This window comes from Pantherophis guttatus, chromosome 4 (assembly GCF_059756535.1).
Source record: "Pantherophis guttatus breed Tessera chromosome 4, ASM5975653v1, whole genome shotgun sequence".
Lineage (NCBI taxonomy): Eukaryota > Metazoa > Chordata > Lepidosauria > Squamata > Colubridae > Pantherophis > Pantherophis guttatus.
The window spans coordinates 144,786,209-144,806,439 of record NC_142066.1 but is presented as its reverse complement, the minus strand read 5'-3'; the positions used below and the strand labels follow the sequence as shown (position 1 = coordinate 144,806,439).

General features: G+C 44.8%; 1 protein-coding gene across 8 annotated transcripts in view; it reads left to right on the top strand.

Moving 5' to 3' along the window:
• Window positions 1–14,342, top strand: part of PFKP (phosphofructokinase, platelet) — an 85,291-nt gene extending 70,949 nt beyond the window's left edge. For 4 of the 8 annotated variants that reach the window (XM_034402054.3, XM_034402053.3, XM_087893034.1 and 1 more), the window contains exons 19-23: window positions 3,293–3,354; window positions 5,615–5,726; window positions 7,501–7,600; window positions 11,063–11,168; window positions 13,698–14,342. In XM_034402054.3, coding sequence (XP_034257945.2) covers window positions 3,293–3,354; window positions 5,615–5,726; window positions 7,501–7,600; window positions 11,063–11,168; window positions 13,698–13,836 — 519 coding nt within the window. In that variant the 3' untranslated portion in view covers window positions 13,837–14,342. The remainder of the gene's footprint in view (window positions 1–3,292; window positions 3,355–5,614; window positions 5,727–7,500; window positions 7,601–11,062; window positions 11,169–13,697) is intronic. The other 4 variants (XM_087893033.1, XM_060683779.2, XR_015734117.1 and 1 more) reach the window with 3 other exon arrangements.
• Window positions 14,343–20,231: the final 5,889 nt, after the last annotated feature.

Here is a 20,231-nt window from a genome sequence, read left to right as displayed (position 1 = left end):
CCCCAGATTTAATCAGGTGGAACTAGAATAAAGCAAAGTCAAATTTTAGCAAAAGAAATTTTTTCTTTAGATAGAGCAACTTTGTAGCAATTTTACAACTTTGTAGCAAAGCAGGGAGGCTTCACAAATCCACTTTCACTAGCTCGTTAACTCAAACGCTGGACGCCATTTTTTTTCAAATCACTTTCACTCGCTCACTTTCTCTTTTGATTTAAAAAGTCAACAAAGCACCAATACTTGCAGTTTTCAAGTTTCTGGATTCAAGTTGATATTTCCGCTGTTTGTTAAAATTAATTCCTCTCACTTTAAAAGTTTGCTGCTGCCGGCTTGTTCTGCTGAAGGCAGAATCGTCCCACGCCGCCCGGAGTCTCCGCAGGTTGGAAGGGAGCCACACCTGTTTTCACCCCCAGAAGCAATTCCCTGGGGGGGTTACAGGGGCTCAACCTGTACCCTGCTGTCTCTGCTCCTGCAATCTTCAAGATTTCGGAGTTTTCGAGCCGCACCTCGTTCGCGGGGCGGCTCTACAGGCGGCGGGGCTGGCGGTCTTTAAAAAGTCACCGCCGTCGCCGAAGCTCGCAAACCGGAAGTCTCCATAAGTTATTTTTTTCATTGAGCTGTTGTAAGTCGAAGACTACCTGTAGTATATTATTATTTGGATGTTGATAGTTACATTAATCCGCAAAATCTACTTCTTTGGTTATATTGGAGCTGTTGATGTGATACCCATCAGGTGCTAAGGGTTATGTGTATGGTAAGTGCTACTGTATGTGATGACTACTGGAAACTTTCTGTTCACATGATCTTTTAAAATGGTATATGGATTTTTATTGGTCCAGAATTAGGTTGTGATATAGGACAGGGGTCACTAAACTTTCGGACTTCAGGGACCACTAAACTCATTATTTTAAATCCCATGGACCACTAATATGATCAGCCTAATGACCAGCTGGGTGGGCGTAGCTAAGTGATCATGTGACTGGGTGGGAATGGCCAACTCAATGTCACTCACATCGCAGGGCACCTCGCCGGCCTCTACTCGCCCCTCCCAGCCACTCCTTGCCTGCCCTCCCAACAGGAAGCAGTTGTTGGAGCTAAGCAGCCACCATGAGAAAGAGTTGGCAAAACAGCTGGCTCAGTTCAAATTGGATCTGGTCGAGAAGGATGCAGAAGCACCTCACTGAGGACTAGGAGCATAGACTTTCCAAGCAGAGGGAAGACCTGCAGAACTGCAAGGCCAGATAAAGGTGCCTAGAGGCTCAGTGGGCTGAGATGGTCAGCCAGTTCCAGGCCATGATGCAGTCCCACTGGAAAAAGGCACTCTGGCTCTTCCCCACCAGCGGCCCTTCCCTCCAGCCTTTGCCCAAAGCCTTGGCACCAGGAGGTTGAAATCCCCAAGTTGGAATTCCCCCCCCCCACTTCTGACCCACACAAGAAGACCCCAAAGAGGGAGATTCTCTGCAGCAACACAAACATCCATTGCACGTATCCGGCTCAGGGGCCATAGTTTGAGGACCCCTGATTTAGTGCAATATAAAAAAATGCAAATAATTTTTCTGCGGACCATCAACATTTTATTGTGGACCACCAGTGGTGCATGGACCACCAGTTGGTGACCGCTGATAAAGGTTCAATCTGGGACTCTGTTATCGGCTGCAGAGGCCTTCAGGAAAGCCTTGCGGGCTGCAGAAGAAGTTCCTGAAGGCTTCCGACAGCAAAAAGGAGGCTAGGGGTGACACACACAAATGAGGTGAGTCGGTGGATGACATCCCACCCTGAAAATCAGACTTGGTGCCTTTTTTGGTGGCAAAAAAAAAAAAAAAGACAGAGTCTTATTTTTGGGAAAACACAGGTATGAACATTTTTCATGCTTATATCCATTGCAGCATCCTTGTGATGCTGCACATGATCAAAATTCAGACACCTGGCAACTGATTCATATTAATGATGGTTGCGTTGTCCTGGGTTAGGGTTAGGTGTCATGTGATCACCTTTTGTGATCTTCTGATGAGCAAAGTTAATGGGGAAGCCGGATTCATTTAACAGCCATATTGCTAACTTAACAGCTATAGTGATTCACTTAACAACTGTGCTGAGAAAAGGTATAAAATGGGGCAAAACTCACTTAACATCTGTCTCTCAGAAACAGAAATTTGGGGCTCAGTTGTGGTTGTAAGTCGAGGACCACCTGCACTTCACTGGGGCTACTGATGATAAGTACACCAGTGTTTTATTAACTTGGTTCATTTCAAGGCCCAAGTTGAAATGCTGTTTCAAAATGTTTGTGATAGTATGTGAGAAAAACCTTGGGAGGGTGGACAAGACACAATTGAGACAATGGTCAGATAAAAGAAAGCTTAATCTGGATAGTTACTGGGTGAAGTAAGAGGTTCAGAAGAGACTGTTCCTAGTTTCTTGAGGAGTAAAGGAGGCCAGGAGAGAAATGGGCTTTCAGATTTGCAAGATTCTTCTCTTTCACACACCTGTGCAACACTTAAGATCGCCCAAATCCCTTACCTATAAGAGTGTCTGATAAGGAGGGTAATGATAGCCAGTTTGTTCAGCTGCCTTGACTACGGCTGCAGGCTTTTCAGTTTGTATAAGATGCAATATAACAACATGTACTAAGGATTTCCCTGAAGTATTTGGCATATGTTGGTGGTGGTTTACTTAGAGCTCCTGTAGATCATGGTTGTTTTACTACAGCTTGTAAAAGTTTATGGAGCAGCAGAATTGATCAGAAGTCAGATTATTTCTGTAATCACCACTACTACCACCATATCCTCTCCTCCTCCTCTTCCTCCTCCTCCTTTAGAATTTCTTACAATATGTACAATATGGCTGTTAAATGAAAAAGAACTCAAAGTAGTATACCAAATGTAAAAGTCCATAAGAAGACTCACAGCCAGTGGTGGGTTGCCTCCGGTTTGCACTGGTTCTAGAGAACCGGTAGTAAAAAACGTAGCTTGTGCAGAAGAGTGCACGTGCGTGTGTGCGAAGCAAACACACTTGTGCAGCCCCGTTGCAAACTGGTAGTAAAGGTAAGTAGAACCCACCCCTGCCCACAGTCAACATTCTTTAGATCTCTAGCTGAACCAGGAACCTAAAATTGAAGTTTCTCCTTTACTCCTTACATGTTGTTTGGAGAGCCTATAAAATTTTGAATAGATTTAATGTACAGCCAGTGAAAGATAAAAACAGTGAACAGGATGATTTATTCCTTCTTTGGGTTCAAAAGAAAGACATGATGCTTTTCTCAGTTTGGAAGAAAAAAAAAATTATCTTTATTTTGCAGGCCAATGTGGAACATCTGACCCAAAAGATGAAAACCAACATTCAGCGAGGCTTGGTACTCAGGTAAGTGAACATTCACAGGTATAACTTTCAGGTCCAATGAAAATGGTACCTGGCCTGTTGTAAGGAAAAGAGAGGCAAATTCTTTTCCGATATGAAGGAATAAATTTCTTCTAAAAATGATGAAAAAGTACAGGCTTAGCCTTTGGCATTATATAAAAAAGGATGTCGAGCACAGGAGCATCAAAGGAGATTTTAGAACATCCACAAATCTAAAGCTAAGCATTTCCAAAAATTACTATCAGAATGTAATTTTCAGGGAGACAGAAAGGGGAAAAAAAGATTTGTCTTTTGTAATTAATAAATGGGATGGATGTCCTCATAATCCAATTTAGTTCATTGACTCAGTTCAAAATATTTAAGTGGCTTCCATCCAACAGGGTGTTCTTGTTCAGGACAATCCAAGTATATTAGTTTGAACCCTCAGTTTTTGGAGAAAAAAAGTACCTGCTCAAAAGCAATATAATTGCAAATTGTTCCACAGGTTTAATGAAACTACAGGTAGTCCTTGACTTACAACTATTCATTTAGTGACCATTTGAAGTTACAATGGCACTGAAAAAAGTGACTTTTGACCGTTTTCATATTTATGACCATGGCAGTGGCCCCATGATCAAAATTTAAATGCTTGGCAATGGCATGCATTTATGATGTTTGCAGTGTCCCAGGCTCATGTGTATATGACAAGCTAAGTCAATGGGGAAGCCAGGTTCACTTAACAACCATGTTACTAACTGAACAACTTCAATGATTCACTTAACAACTGTGGCAAGAAAGATTGTAAAATGGGGCAAAACTCCCTTAACAACTGTCTTGTTTAGCAATGGAAAGTTTGGGTTCAATTGTGGTCATAAATCAAAAATTTTCTGTATGCAGGTTGAGTTTTACTGTTGGCCCAACCCATTATTTTTGAAGTTCAGTCCACAATAAATCAAAAACAAAGCAAACCTTTCATTCTAGAAAAGTTGCACACTCATGATCTAGAGTTATTAGTTAGGTCTACATAACTGATGCTTCAACAGTTCCTGGCTGGCAGAGGAGACAATATCTGGCTGGATCATTAAGTAATTCTACTTCAGGGAAGACAAAACTTGCTCTTAATCCAAATCCCTTTCCTTAGCATCAGAACCCTGTTGCTGAAGTACTGCCATTTATAACAGGTGGAGGTGAGATCTCTTTTTTTCCCCCTTGATTCCTTTTATTTCAGAACAGTTTTTCTCAACCTCAGCTTTAAGATGTGTGGACTTCAACTCCCAGAATTTAAGATGTGTGGGCAGAAGATGTGGACTTTAAATTGAATTTTTGGAGTTCAAGACCACTCATCATAAGGCTGCTAAGGGAAGAGAAACTCTATTTCAGATATTGTTCAATGGTGCATGGTACACAGTGTAAAAAAAAAACAAGACGGTAGGGTGGGGTGGTTGACTTCTTTCAATCACAAGGGCTGCCCCTTGAGCCCAGATTGGTCATGTGCTGATACTACATTGGGTTGTTGTTTTTTTTTGCTTTGACTTATGCTCATTTTGTGACCAGCCTTCTTATACGCAAAGAGATAAACTTATCTCTTGAAGAGAAGTAGATGTAGAAGTTGATAATATTTTCAGCAAGAGTGAAGAATGCACCAGAATCAATTATTTATCTGAAGAGCGATTACCTTGAAAATTGACATTTGCTCTGTTTTTTTTGCTCTTTCAAGCTAGGCAGATCTCTTATCAGGGCATTGTTTGAATGGGAAACGGAACGGCATGTAAGAAAGACCTTAAGAGATGAGGTGAAAATTGCTACCCAAAGGATGCTCAAATCAGAGAGGGCATATCCTTCTGCTGCGTAACGGCTGGAGAAAGAGGCTCAGAGGGAACCCTCCCAAGCTTCCCAAGCTATAATGGGGAGTGGTGGCGGGGGAATTATAGTTTCAGACTTGCAAGATGGATGTCAGCCTTCACAGGTAGACGAGGCAGGCAATAAGACCAGATGAGCTAACTATACTTAATAATAAGGCTGGCAGCTTTATTACATTACATTAACTGAACTTTGCAAGTTTGAAAATACAAATCTCCCACCATCTGCTTTACAATATGACGGAAGGTCCTTTGCTGTGTCTCTTTCTGACTGTCCTGTCTCCCAAGGGTCTTTCTCACCTACCGTTACAGAAGCTAACCAGAAATCCCATTTCACCTTCCCAAAGTACTTGTACAGATATACAGTAGAAGAGAGAAAAAAACTGTGTCAAATAAATAAGCCATGCTTTTTGGGGATTACACAGGAATGAAAATAGTAGCGAGAACTACACAACTGACTTCATTTATCAGCTCTATTCGGAAGAAGGCAAAGGGGTCTTTGATTGTCGAAAGAATGTGCTGGGTCATATGCAGCAGGTGAGAATGGTTAAGTACTCTAGATCGGGACAAGAGGGTTGTTGGAATGCTTCTTTTAACCCAATAATAGCAATACAAATGGCCCTGATAGGTTGGAGCCATGTACAAAAGCAGCTACACTTTCTATATCTCTAAGAGCAAGCAGAGTGTTCACTTCCAGTCTGCAGAGTAGATGGATGTTAGTTGTTGCTGCTGCTGCTTAATTTAGCATTAGAGAAGTTTAATATCCTCCAGTAATTTCAGTCCTTTTTTTTTTTGAGTAGCAGTTGTTAAGTAGGTGTAAGGATTTCATCACCCAACAGAAGCCATGCTACAAAGCTTCTGTGACTTTATTGCAGTCTAATTCAGGTCCTAGCTGACATAAACAACCCAAAAGATATACCGGTAGCTCTTAAGAGACCAGATGCCAATATTTATTAAGAAAATAAATCAGAAGAAATGAAAATTATCACTGTATGCATGGTAAATATTCTGTGACCCATATAGCCACAGTGATTATCTGATCATGATTCTCACTGAAGTAGTATATTTCTCTAGGCTGTATGTGTTGATTGACTAATTTAATTATGTCCTTTCAACTATAGCACTAGTATTCAAGGTGGCTAACAAACTCTGGAAAAGACATTAAAAGTTAAAACACTAGTGGAGCCCAATAATTTGTTTTTTTGAGAAAACCATGGTGGCCCAATGGGTAGAATGCAGTATTGCAGGCTAACTCGGCCCACAGCCTGGAGTTTGATCCTGGGGGTTCAAGGTTGACTCAGCCTTCCATTCTTTCGAGATCAGTAAAATGAGGACCCAGATTCTTTGGGGGCAATATCCTGACTCTGTAAACTGCTTACAGAGGGATTCAAAGCTCTATAAAACGTGTCGGTATATAAGTATAAATGCTATTGCTTACTGATCTCCAAAGTTATCAAGAGCCAGTGCTGCTGGGAATTGTAGGAGTTGAAGTTTCCAGGATGGCTCGGGATGGGGGATGGGCACCAAATCAGAATGAGGAATGACAAATACAAATACATCATCTCCTGGTGGAAAATACGAATGCACTGGGCTATGCCTCGTTCTGTGCCTAAATGTGAGATAATGAATCTTGTGTAACTATAAAATTGGGAAGAGTCTCGTGAAATCTGAACTGGTTTGCTGGCCGCGCATGCACAATCTGTGCCAAATGTGCACTGCATGCACAGTGTGCACCAAACGCACGCTCTGCACAAGCACACACATGCACAGTATGTGCCAAAAGGAGGCTTGGGAAGGTAAGTAGAAGCGAGGGAGGGGATCAGCTGTGGCACACGATTTAGCTTTGCTAGAAAGCAGGATTTCCTGCTTTCTAGCAAAGCTAAACCCCGCTGCACAGCTGATCGTCGGAAATACTGGTAGCTTTTTTAAACTACTGGGCTGCCCGAATCGGTAGCTTTTTAAACTGCTGGTTCGTTCAAACCAGTAGTTTTTATCACTACCGGTTTTCCCGAACCGGAGCGAACCGATAACATTTTACCTCTGGTTTTGTAGCACCTTCATAAATTAACTCATTTTATTTATAAACAAAAAGTTTTTTAAATTACAGAGAGTCCTTACTTACAACCATTTGTTTAGCAACTGCTCAAACTTACAAGATGCTACTAGCTACACTTAGACGAATGTGGTTCTTTTTCTAAGGTTGTGCATTTTTCTAACTCATAAACACACCCTCCTCCTCATTTTTCCCACCCCGCCCTTCTAAAAAAATCTGAAATGCAACTACATTGTTAAATTGTGTTGATTTTCACAGGGTGGTGCTCCTTCTCCATTTGATAGAAACTTTGGGACAAAAATAGCAGCAAAAGCTATGCTGTGGATCTCGAAGCAACTGAAAGAAAACTACCGAAGAGGTAAGGAAATGTTAGATGCATTTCATGTCATGGTTTAGTGAACCAGCTGCAAATTGCCACTAGACCTGGGAAGCAGGGGGACCATAGCTGGAAATTAAATGGATTTTTAAAATTATTTCATTATTAAATTTGTATTCCACCCATTTCATTGATAAGGCAACTTCTGCAGGAAAACAACCAAGCTCAGAGAGCACCAAAGACCTCCTCAGTTCAACCCTGAGCTACACAAATATTCTCTTTTGTTTTCTATGTCATAATATCTATTAGGAATATCTATGAAATGAGATAAGAGATTTTATTCCAGATCCAAAGCAGACTGTCCCATTCTAACAAGTTTTGTTAGAACTTTTCAGATTGGCTAAAATTCAGCAGAAACAAAAAATACACAGGATATTTTGATTATTCTGGCTTTGGATCAAAATAAAAATCAGAAAGAATCCTGAGTGGTTGAGTGCATCATCCCTCTTTTCCGCCATTTTTTTTTCATGAGCTATGAGTGAACCCATCTTGGCTCTGTTCTGGGTTTGGTCTTCTCTTCAATCACCTCTGCACCGGCTCACTTGTCTCTATCTTCTCATATCCTTCTTCCCCTGCCTCTCCTCAGCATTGTTATAGAACATATTCTCCCTATTCCATTTTACTTATGGACCAAACTTCTGGTTTGGCCACAGAACACCTATTTTGTGCATAGAATATTTCTCACATTTCTAATATTTAGTATTCAACTCAGGTCCTATAGAATCAGGACTTTTAACTATGCAGATACCCATGAATTCATACCCATTCACCTATGCACATAATAGGGGTTTCTTTACAGTGCTGTTGAAAATATTTGTAAAAGATCATTCAGCCTCCAGGGCAGGGGTGAAATCCAGCAGGTTCTGACAGGTTCTGGAGAACCGGTAGTGGAAATTTTGAGCAGTTTAGAGAACCAGTAGCAGAAATTTTGAGTAGTTCAGAGAACCGGCAAATACCACCTCTGGCTGGCCCCAGAGTGGGGTGGGAATGGAGATTTTTGCAATATCCTTCCCCCAGGAGTGGGGAAGGAATGGGATTTTGCAGTATCCATCCCCTGGAGTAGGGTGGGAATGGAGTTTTTGCAGTATCCTTCCCCTGCCACGTCCAGCAATCCATGTCCAACAAGCCTCACCACGCCCACCAAGCCATGCCCACAGAACTGGTAGTAAAAAAAAAATTGGATTTCACCACTGCTTCAGGGTACATTAAGAGTAGTTGCTTGCTTATGTGTACAAGGGCTAAAGCATCAAAATATGCTTTTTTAAAGCAGCCTCAAATGAGTTAAATTATGTTTGAGTGGTATCGGATTCAGTTAGTGAATCTTTCATTATATCAGGAAATCCAAGTCAGCCATCCTAGCAAGAAACCTGGGCAGTGGGTGGAGAGGAGATTGTCTCCAACTTTTGCTTTGATTGATCTCCAGCTAAACACTCACCAAATAGGTTTTATATAGGTGAATTCTAGGTTGCTGTTTACAACACTGGGTTTTGTAGTTGATAGTATGGATCAACCTTTGCAACCCAGTACTAATTTCTCATGCCCGCACCTGATATGGTCAACAACTGTGATGATTGGAGGGATGGAACTGGTTAGCCAGCAAATCTGGAAAACTGCAGTGCCTGCATCAAAGATTTATTTCCTTACTGACTTGCTTATTATAGGATATTATTTCAGTTGAGAGATTTGCACACTTAACAAAGTTTAAAATTTAAAAAGGAACCATATATTGAGTTTTGTAACTGAGGAGTTATAATCTGAAGACTGGCCATCAAAAAATAGAAGTCCGCTGTAGGAAGCATCTTCACGTACATCAGAGGCCTTCTGGAACAGCCAGATCTGAATGACTTCTGTTATCTAGAGCAGTGTTTTTCAAGCTTGGCAACTTTAAGATTTGTGGAATTCAACTTCCAGTAGCATGCTTAACATAATAACAGAGTTGGAAGGGACCTTAAAGATCTTCTAGTCCAACCCCCTGCCCAGGAAGAAAACCCTATACCATTTCAGTTGTCCACTCTCTTCTTAAAAACCTCCAATGATGGACCTCCCACAACTTCTGGAGTGAAGCTATTCTATTGTTTGATTGTTCTATCTGTCAGGAAATTTCTCCTTATTTCTAGGTTGCTTCTCTCCTTGATTAGTTTCCATTAGCTTCTTGTCCTGCCTTTAGTTGCTTTGGCAGCCCCTGAGATATCGGAACACTGCCATCACCTCCCCCCCACACCCCCAGTCCTTTGTTTCATTAAACTAGACATACACAGTTCCAGCAATTGTTCTTTATATGTTTTAGCCTCCAGTCCTCTAATCAACTTTGTTGCTCTTCTCTGCACTTTTTCTAGAGTCTCAACATTGTTTTACATATATCTTTAAGTTGCCAAGTTTGAAAAATATTAGTCTGTAGAATGCCCGTTTTATGTATTTGTAGCTTTTAATGCTATAAAAACGTTATGGGATTCTATAAAATTACACATTTGTTTGTTAGATTTATGTCCCGCCTTCCATACAAAGTGCCCCCTCCTTCTCCCTCCCCCAACACCTTCTCCCTCCCTCCCCCTGACTTAAATCTGATTTAGAGTTGCCTATAACTGCCATTATCCATCAATGCATATACTGTGAAAGGGTTAATGAGTAAGTGGAGGATGCAGAGGACTGCAGACAAGACAACATAAACATCTAGAAATCCCAACAGAATGCGTTTTGTGGTGGTGCATGCCCTGCGTGCTTATTGGTGGATCCAAGTTCCTGTTCTGTGGTTTGCTGTTTGAGTGCCCCCTAGCCAGAACCTTAAAATTTGCTTATGTATAAACAACAACAACAACCCACCTATGCAACCATTCCCTCATGACAGATGCCTACGTTCCCTCACATGTAATGCTGGAGAAGGCTGCTCCAGCTTTAAGAGTGAAATGAAAATTACTGTCCTTCTAAAGTCCTCAGATTTGTGGTATCAAGATGCTCCTTGCCCAGGACTCTCCTTCTCCCCAGGTTTTAGGTTCCGGGATATGTCTTATAAATAACATATAAATAACTTATAAATAACCAAATTCATGTAGTCACAAATGTTCTTTCTTGTTTCTCCTGCTTCCAATGGCTTCATGGAACACAGAAGAAGGTAACATATTTATGGATTTTCAATTTTATCAGCACTGAAAAAAAAACAGACATTAGTGCTGAAAAAGTTCTTATGTTTTTTTTTAAAAAATACTAATTTTGAACATTCATTCATTATTAATTATCACCATCCCCTTGTTTGGCTCATCCTAATTTCCACATTTTCATAATTCCCATTTAAGTTCTCCTTGTTGTACTATTTTAATAACTAACCCAGATTAAACACACCGTGAGGGCTCCTCTAACACTTTCCCCCTCCCTATATAGTCCTTTGCAGTTAAGATGTACTATTTTGTCACACATCCTGTGGTTAAAACTATTTTTTCCCCGCCACAGGAAAGGTGTTTGCCAATACTCCGGAAACTGTGTGCCTTCTAGGAATGCGTAAGAGAAACCTGGACTTCCAGCCTGTGATCACGCTACGGGATGAAACTGACTTTGTGTAGGTCCAAGATCTTTGTATAATTGTAGAACAGCCAACCCAGATCTGATGCCTCTACCAGGATCTTTAATTCCCAGTTACCAAGATTGAAGTCCTATGTGTCTGCAGGTCTCAGTTAAGAAAGTTCATAGAGATGGAAAAGATGATAAAGCAGCATATACAGATCATCCTTGAGTTACAAAATTCACTTAATGACCATTCGAAGTTACAATGACACTTTTCAGACCTCAATTGCACCATCCCCATGGTCACATGATTTGCATTCGGATGCTTGACAATTGATTCACATTTATGATGGTTGCAGTGTCATGGGGTTATGTGATCTCCTTTTGCGACCTTCTGACAATAAGGAAATCAGATTCACTTAACAATCGTGTAACTACCGTATTTTTTGGAGTATAAGACGCAGCTTAGTTTTTTGGGAGGAAAAAAGGGGGGGAGGGAAATCGGACTACCAGGTATTCATCTGGCTAGCGTCCTTAGTCTGGTCAGCTTCAGCACATTAGTTTGCTGGGTTTTATCCCCTGCTTGGGGATAAAAAACAGATTCTAAAGCACAACTAATCTTTGGATAGAGAAGCAATGAGAAAAGCAGGCAAACCACAGAGATCGCTTCACTCACTAGCTCCTCCTTAGGTCTTAGAAAAAAACCTTCACAGCTGAGAGTCGGAGGGAGCAGGCAAAGTGCTTCACTCGCTAGTGCCTCGTTAGGGCTGAAAAAAAACTTCACAGCTGAGAGTCGGAGGGAGTGGGGAAGATTGCTTCACTGAAAAAAAAGCTTCTAAAGCACAACTGAGAGTCTGAGGTAGTTCTAGCACCTCGTTAGGGCTGAAAAAAAGCTTCAAAAAAACTATATTCGGCGTATAAGCCACACCCAAATTTTCAGCCTCTTTTAGGAGAGAAGAAAGTGCATCTTATACTCTGAAAAATATGGTAATTTAACACCTGCTGTGATTCACTTAACAAATGTGGTGAGAAAAGTCTTAAAAATGGGACAAACTCCCTTAACAAATGTTTCACTTAGCAACATTAAATTTTGGGCTCCATTGTGGTTGTAAACTCGAGGGCCACCAGGCACTCAACAGCATTATTCCTCAGTTGATTTCAGAGGCTGCTGCATGTGCCTTGTGTTATTAAACCAGTTCAGATTTCAAGATGAAGTACCCATGGCAGAAGAGCTGAGGTTTACCTTGTCCTGATTTCTCCATAGCACAAATGGCTTCTAGATTGAGTTGGGGGATGTTTTTCAGCAAGGTGAACTTTGTGTAGGCAAAGTGTGTTGCTTTTACTACCAGCCCAAGTTGTCCACAGCAACATCCTTGTTAATTCATGCTTCTCTTAAGGCTGCACTTCTCACTCGCTAGTGCTGTTGGGATGGAAGAAATGGAGTTGCCCTTCACTGAAGGAGATTAATTCCAACCCCAGAAAACACCGAAGGGAGCCATTCATTTGTCACAGTGATTTTTACATTGCCCCATCCCAGGGGTGGGTTCTACTTCTCTTTACTACTGGTTCGCAATGGGGCTGCGCAAGTGCGCTCGCTTCCCTCTCACATGCGCTCTTCTGTGCATGTGCAGAAGCGTTCTGATAATGTCGGGGTCAGTGGGTGGAGCCTCCCGCTGGTTTTACTACTGGTTCTATAGAACTGGTGCGAACCGGGGGAAACCCACTACTGCCCCATCCTAAACAAATGGTTGAACAGGATTTTCAAATGATAATCCCTGGGGAAGCAGAAGGACAAAGTCAGGGTGATGATCGTGAAGGTGTGTTTGAAGCCCCATGTCTTGTTTACATGCATGTCTTGTTTAAGGAAGTCTTCACTTGGGCTTTCTCAAAGAGTTTTGGCCAGTGTCAGAATGACCAGTGGTTTGGCTCAGTCTGTTGGTGTGTTCAACCATGGATTCTCCCTAACCTGGATTCACACACAGACCATTAAGAAGGGCTTACTCCATCCATTCTGCAAATTACAGATAGCTCTTGACTTACAACCATTCGTTTAGTGACCGTTAAAAGTTACGACACCACTGAAAAAAGTCACTTAAGCACATTTTTTCACACTTATGACCTATAGTCACGTGATCGAAATTTGGACTTTGGTAACTGGCATGTATTTATGACGGTTGCACTGTCCCAGGGTTATCTGATCATCTTTTGTGACCTTCTAAGAAGAGAAGTCAGTGGGGAAGCCAGATTCATTTAACAGCCATGTTACTAACTTAATGGCGGTGATTCATTTAATAACTGTGGCAAGAAAGGCCATAAAACAGGGCAAAACTCACTTAACAAATGTCTTGTTAAGCAACATAAATTTGGGGCTCAATAGTGGTCTTAAGTCGATGACTACCTGTAATTCACAGAATGGATGGGGTAAGCCCTTCTTAATGTTACCTGTGGACTGTTATAAAGCCACCATGAAAGTCAAATGAATAAATAAAACTTCTTAGTTCCAGGTTGTGTAGGGACCTCAGCTGCTCATAGATGTCCTGATAGAAACTTTTAATGACTATTTTCCTCCTCTTTTAATCCACAGGCACCGGATTCCTAAGGAACAGTGGTGGCTCAAAATGCGTCCTCTGATGAAGATCCTGGCCAAATACAAGGCCAGCTATGATATTTCCGATTCAGGCCAGTTAGAGCATGTGGTGAGACCAAAGGCATCTGAGATCTGAGTCTGCAACGCCAGGATGTCCCTAAGTCAGGGGTCTCCAACCTTGGCAACTTTAAGCCTGGAGGACTCCCAGAATGAGTTGAAGTCTGCCAGGCTTAAAGTTGCCAAGGTTGGAGACCCCTGCTCTAAGTGGAACTCGTCTCCATTGTGCATCAACAGTGCTTTAGAGTATGTGTTACAGCTTCTTTTTGTAACATGTAAGTTATTGTACCAGCACTTTATGTGGGAAGCAAAAATGTTCATAATATTATCTGTTCCTGGTTATTTTTAGGCTTCATCTACAGTGGGACACACCAGTGCCCAACCTAACAAAAAAAAAAAAATCCAGTTACCAATGTGCTCCTTATGAATAATCTGTCCAAAACCTGTTCTATGCACTCAAGTGTGATGCTGTTTGTCTTTTGCACTTTTACCAGATAGTGTTTACACTCAGAAGCATAGTTTTGTGTAATAAATACTGAAAGACATATATGTGATCCAGCCAGAATAAATACTGCATTATCATAATGTTTAGTGTCTTTTGTTCTCCTGCACTTTGCACCTAATCTTTCTACCTTGTTCTCAAGCTGAACTGACTCTTCTTAGGACAAAACTTCCAGGTCATTCGGAGCCATTGTTTCTTGCAGGCTTTTATGTAGGTGTTTAGTAAAATCACTTTGGGATGGAGTTTATGCACAAGGCAAATTGTTCTTCCACTTACCTATTGCAATCATTTTCACCCCAAGGACTAAGGCAACTCTAGTAAAAATGATTAAAAGCCACCTTATCAGTAAACAATTACTTACTTAGATTTTCAAAAGTGTTTTGATGATGCTTGAAGCACTGCTACAGAATTGCTTCAGGAAGCAATACAAATAATCCTTGCTTAGTGATGTTAATTGGAATTGGTAGGCTTGTTGCTAAGCAACACGGCTATACAAAGGCAGTGTAGGTGCTATGGAATGGTGGCTGCAAGCCAATTACCAAGTTCCTAAATCACTGTGATGGCTGGAACCCCCCTCTTTCAGTACAGTTGTAACTTTGAATGGCCACTAAATGAGGACTACCTAGATATACATCACCCTTTCCTCCAAATTGGCAAGGTTCCTTCATGAGTTCTGCTGCCTTCAGTTTTAAAGCCGAAAGAGATTTCTGCAGATGGGCCAAATCCTCTTTGTCCTTTTCTGCTGGAGGCTTTGAGGTAAGCCTTAGGCTTCTTCCATACTACGTACCATAAACTGGCATTTTTCAACTTGGAACTTTGATATACGTGGACTTCAATTCCCCAAATCCCAATGATTCTGGGAGTTAGAAGGCCATTCACCTTAAAGCTGCCAAGATTGAGAAGCACTGCCAGGAACAATTGTCACTGTTGGCAGTTTACTTCTTTTACTACAGTGAGACTTGCTTTGAAATCCAAGCATGAGGGCAGTTTTAACCAATAGTGACTCCTATCTGTCCAGGCACCATTCTTTGCAGTATTTGGAAAGAAAATGGAACACTCAACTTGTAGAAGGAGCCGAATGGCCACAATTAGAACACTCAATGCTCCATCCTGTCACATTGATTGCTCACACAAGACACAAAACTGAAGCTGAATAAATCACATCATGTTCACTGTGATACAGAAAACTCCATGCTTGAGTCTTCTCTTCCCTAAAGTCAGAGCTATTTAAAATCCTCTTTAACTTCTTCTGTTTCTTCTTCTGCGCATGCCCAAGATGGCGGATTTGAGCTGAGATGCTCCCGGGAGAAAGGGGCGATTCCTGGCATTTTGGGGACCGCGGGGGCAAATTCGATCATCCTGGCCCCCAGTCCTAGTGAAAGGGGCTTCCTCCCAGCATATAGAGGGATTTCTTGCCCTCTGGGACACCAGGACTGAGGAGATACGGCCGTCAGAAGGCGCCGCGGGGTGGCGGCAGCAACAGCTGTTCAGCGATCCTTCCCCCCCCACTATGGTCGGCGGCAGTCAGGACGGCGGCGGCAGCTTTGCAGCAGCGGCTGCAGAGAAATGGGGGTCTCCCCGGCTCTCCGGTCTCTCTGGGGTCTTTCTTAAGGCCCCTGGCGTTTCTGGGAGCCCTGGTGGAGACGGCGGCGGCTGTGGCACTGGTGCCTACGAGGCTTGGACTGCCTTGGACGCTGGTGGAGGCGAGGGGGCAGCAGCCGAATGTGGGGAGAGGCAAATTGCCAACAGCCCGGACCTATCAGGGGCTGGCTCTATGGACCCATTTCCTGGCCGAATCCGGAGGCCCCCCTGAATTGGGGCTGCAGACTGGGGATAAAAATGACTAAAGACCAGGGAGTGGGAGAGGCTGGAGGATGGCTGAGGGCTGGCCGTGGGCTACCTCGGGCCATACCCTCCCCCCTTTTTTGGCTTGTGTAGGCCTCATTATAGTCATTACTCCAGCTGCCTTTTGCCTCGTAAACCACTTTTTCCATCTTTCTGGGTGTCATCGAACTCTGCCCCTGGTCTTACTATCGACTTTTGCCTTCTGGACTGGCTTATTCCATCCGCCCCGGACTATATGACAAACGGACAGCTTGAAGTGGGTTCCCAGGGAGTCTGGGTTACTACTACCATCCCTATTAGAGGGGACAGCTTTTGAACTTCTCCATAGCACATTCCATCTGGCCTGACATCGTGAGAGGATGTCTGGGAGGAACATCCCCTAGATTTATCGGAATGGCATGGGACTCCTCCCACTGTCATGAGAGGACAGTGGAGTCCAGTTACCCACGTTTTTGTTGCTGCCTTTTGTCCTTAGGACCTTTAGATTTTATGGAACCCTGGCCAGACGCCATCTTCACCCTTTCCCATTCTGTGGATGTATTCAACCATTGAACTTCTTGCGCTGCGAGACTCCCCCCTCTCGCAGGTCTGGCCCTCCACATTATCGAGGGCCTACCTCAATGACAGGCTTTGGAACCCAGAGAGGTGGCATGCCGCGAAGAGGGGGTTGAGGGGTTTTTTAAGTAAATTGGGTAAATTTTTAAGGGGTCCCGGGGGGGGAGGGAAAAATTGGAACTAGGGTTGTGGGTTTGGGGGAAGACCCACCAAGGGGAGGGTCAGGCCTGGCCATTATGCGCGACGGAGGGGATGGGGGATCCGGAGGTGATGGGGGGGGTCGAGCTTGTCCAGATTGTGTTTCTATCATCGGTACTGTGAGTGGGAGGGGTAGATATGGCGGGAGCAGGGGGCCATATCATGTTAAGGGAGCGCGCACCCGCTGTCTCCGAGCGGTAGTGTGCTCCGGCCCCCAAGGCTCCACTCGTTCTCCAGGTTGTACAGACCCTCAGGGCCCGGGCCTTCGACTGATGTTGTGCAACGCCAGGTCCGTAATAAATAAAGCCCCCCTCATTTGTGATCTGGTTCCGGAGGGGGGAGCGGACCTGGCGGGTATTACGGAGACCTGGTTGGGCCTGGAGGGAGGGGTCCCTCTGGTAGAAATGTGCCCACCAGGCTTCCTGGCATTCCATCAGCCGAGGTCACAGGGGAGGGGCGGGGGAGTAGCGGTTATTATTAGAGAAGGCCTTAGGCCGAGGGAGGCCACTGTTCCTCAGACGGCCGGTTGTGAGACCCTCCTTGTGAAGTGGGGTCACGGGGTTCAGAGGGGTTTGCTGATCACGTACCTGGCTCCCTGCCACGTTGCAGCAGCCCTGCCCGAGCTACTCAACGTTATCGCCGCGGTGGCGGTTGATACCCCCAGACTTATGGTCATGGGGGATTTCAACCTGCCGTCCGTGGGTGAAATGTCTGAGGTGGCTCGGGAGTTCATGGCTTCCATGACGGCTATGGAACTGACCCAACTAATTCATGGCCCTACGCACATGGGGGGAAACACACTGGACCTGATTTTTGTCTCTGGACAGTGGCTGAGTGATCTCGAGATAGGGGACATAGTCATCGAGCCCTTGTCATGGTCGGATCACTCCCTCCTTCGCCTTGACCTTCGAACCGCTGCACCCCGCCGCAGGGAGGCGGAACCGATGAGATGGTACCGCCCCAGGCGCCTGATGGAACCTGATAGATTCCAGATGGAGCTTGGGCCAATTCCTGAGGTTCTGGCTCATGCCTCGACTGAAGACCTAGTGGTCGCCTGGGATAGGGCGGCCGCTGGAGCTCTGGATCGAGTCGTGCCTTTGCGGCCTCTGACCCGGTGCCGATCTCACCTGGCTCCTTGGTTTACTGAGGAGCTGAGGGAGATGAAGCGCTGGAAAAGATGCCTAGAGAGTAGTTGGAGGGCCAGTCATACTGAATCTGACCGGACACTGGTAAGATCTCATATTAAGAATTACCTAGTGGCAATAAAAGCAGCAAAATGCACTTATCTTGCTGCTCTTATTGCGTCATCAGATAACCGCCCGGCCGCCCTGTTTAGGGTGACCCGCTCCCTGCTCCACCAGGAAGCGAGGGAGGACCCCTTGGAGGGAAGAGCCGAGGATTTTGTTCAGTATCTGTATGACAAAATCACTCAGATTCGGGAAGAACTGGACTCCGACTGGGTAGATCCAGCGGGGATGACGGGGGCAGGTCCTGAGAATGTTATCTGGGGTGAGTTTGACTCTGTGACCCCTGAGGACGTGGACAGGATTCTGGGTAGACTGAATGCAACCACATGTTTGTTGGACCTGTGCCCCTCCTGGTTAGTGCTGGCTTCCCGGGAGGTGACGCGAGGCTGGCTCCAGGGCATTATAAATGCTTCATTGGGCGAGGGTGTCTTTCCCGCCGCCTTGAAAGAGACGGTGGTGAGACCTCTCCTCAAGAAGCCTTCCCTGGACCCGGCAACATTGGCTAACTATCGTCCAGTCTCCAACCTTCGCTTTGTGGCGAAGGTTGTTGAGAGTGTGGTTGCACGACAGCTTCCCCAGTACCTGGATGAAACGACGTATCTAGATCCGTTCCAGTCGGGTTTCAGGCCTGGGTACAGCACGGAAACGGCATTGGTCGCGTTGGTGGATGATCTCTGGAGGGCTCGGGACAGAGGTTGTTCCTCTGTCCTGGTCCTATTAGATCTCTCAGCGGCTTTTGATACCATCGACCATGGTATCATGCTGCACCGGTTGGAAGAGTTGGGGGTGGGAGGCACCGTATTACGGTGGTTCTCCTCCTTTCTCTCCGACCGGTCGCAGTCTGTGTTGACAGGGGGGCAGAGGTCGACCCCGAGGCCCCTTATATGGGGCCACAAGGATCGGTCCTCTCGCCCCTTCTGTTCAACATTTATGTGAAGCCGCTGGGCGAGATCATCCGTGGTTTCGGGGTGGAGTACCATCAGTACGCTGATGACACCCAGCTATACATCTCCACCCCAGACCACCCCAACGATGCCCTTGAAGTGATGTCCCGGTGCCTGGAGGCCGTACGGATCTGGATGGGGAGAAACAGGCTCAGGCTCAACCCATCCAAGACCGAGTGGCTGTGGTTTCCGACGTCCCGATATAGTCAGCTGGTGCCATCGCTGACTATTGGGGGCGAAGCATTGGCCCCCACGGAGAGGGTTCGCAACTTGGGTGTCCTCCTGGATTCACGGCTGTCTTTAGAAGAGCACTTGACGGCCGTGACCGGGAGGATTTTTCATCAGGTCCGCCTGATTCGCCAGTTGCGTCCCTTTCTGGATCGGGACTCGTTACGCACAGTTACTCATGCCCTCGTCACCTCTTGTCTGGACTATTGTAATGCTCTCTACATGGGGCTCCCCTTGAGGAGCACTCGGAGGCTCCAACTGGCGCAGAGTGCGGCCGCGCGGGTGGTGATGGGAGCGACGTGGCGCTCCCATGTAACGCCTCTCCTGCGCGAGCTGCACTGGCTCCTGGTGGTCTTCCGAGTGCGCTTCAAGGTTTTGGTTATCACCTTCAGAGCGCTCCATGGTTTAGGACCTGGCTATTTACGGGACCGCCTGCTGCCACCAATAGGCTCCCACCGACCAGTACGCTCCCATAGAGAGGGGCTCCTCCGGGTGCCGTCGGCCAAACAATGTCGACTGGCGGCCCCCAGGGGGAGAGCCTTCTCTGTGGGGGCACCTACGATCTGGAACGAGCTCCCCCCGGAGATACGGAGGATTCCGGATCTGCGTACCTTCCGTCGCGCGCTTAAGACGTTCTTATTCCATCAAGCTGGCCTGACCTAAACTTTTCCTCTTTTTAAATGGAATTTTAAATTTGGTTTTAATTTATTGGGGTTTTAAAATGGTTCAGCCAAATTTATTTAATTAGTTTTATCTCTATTTTAAATTTTGTATCTATATGTTTTATTTTATGGCTGTTCACCGCCCTGAGTCCTTCGGGAGTAGGGCGGTATACAAATTAAATAAAATGAAAATGAAAAATTAACAGCCCCAATAAGGTAGGATATCCTTAACATAAGGCACTAATTTGCCCAAGATTGAAACAGGAAGCAAGGAAAATTAAAATCAATTATGC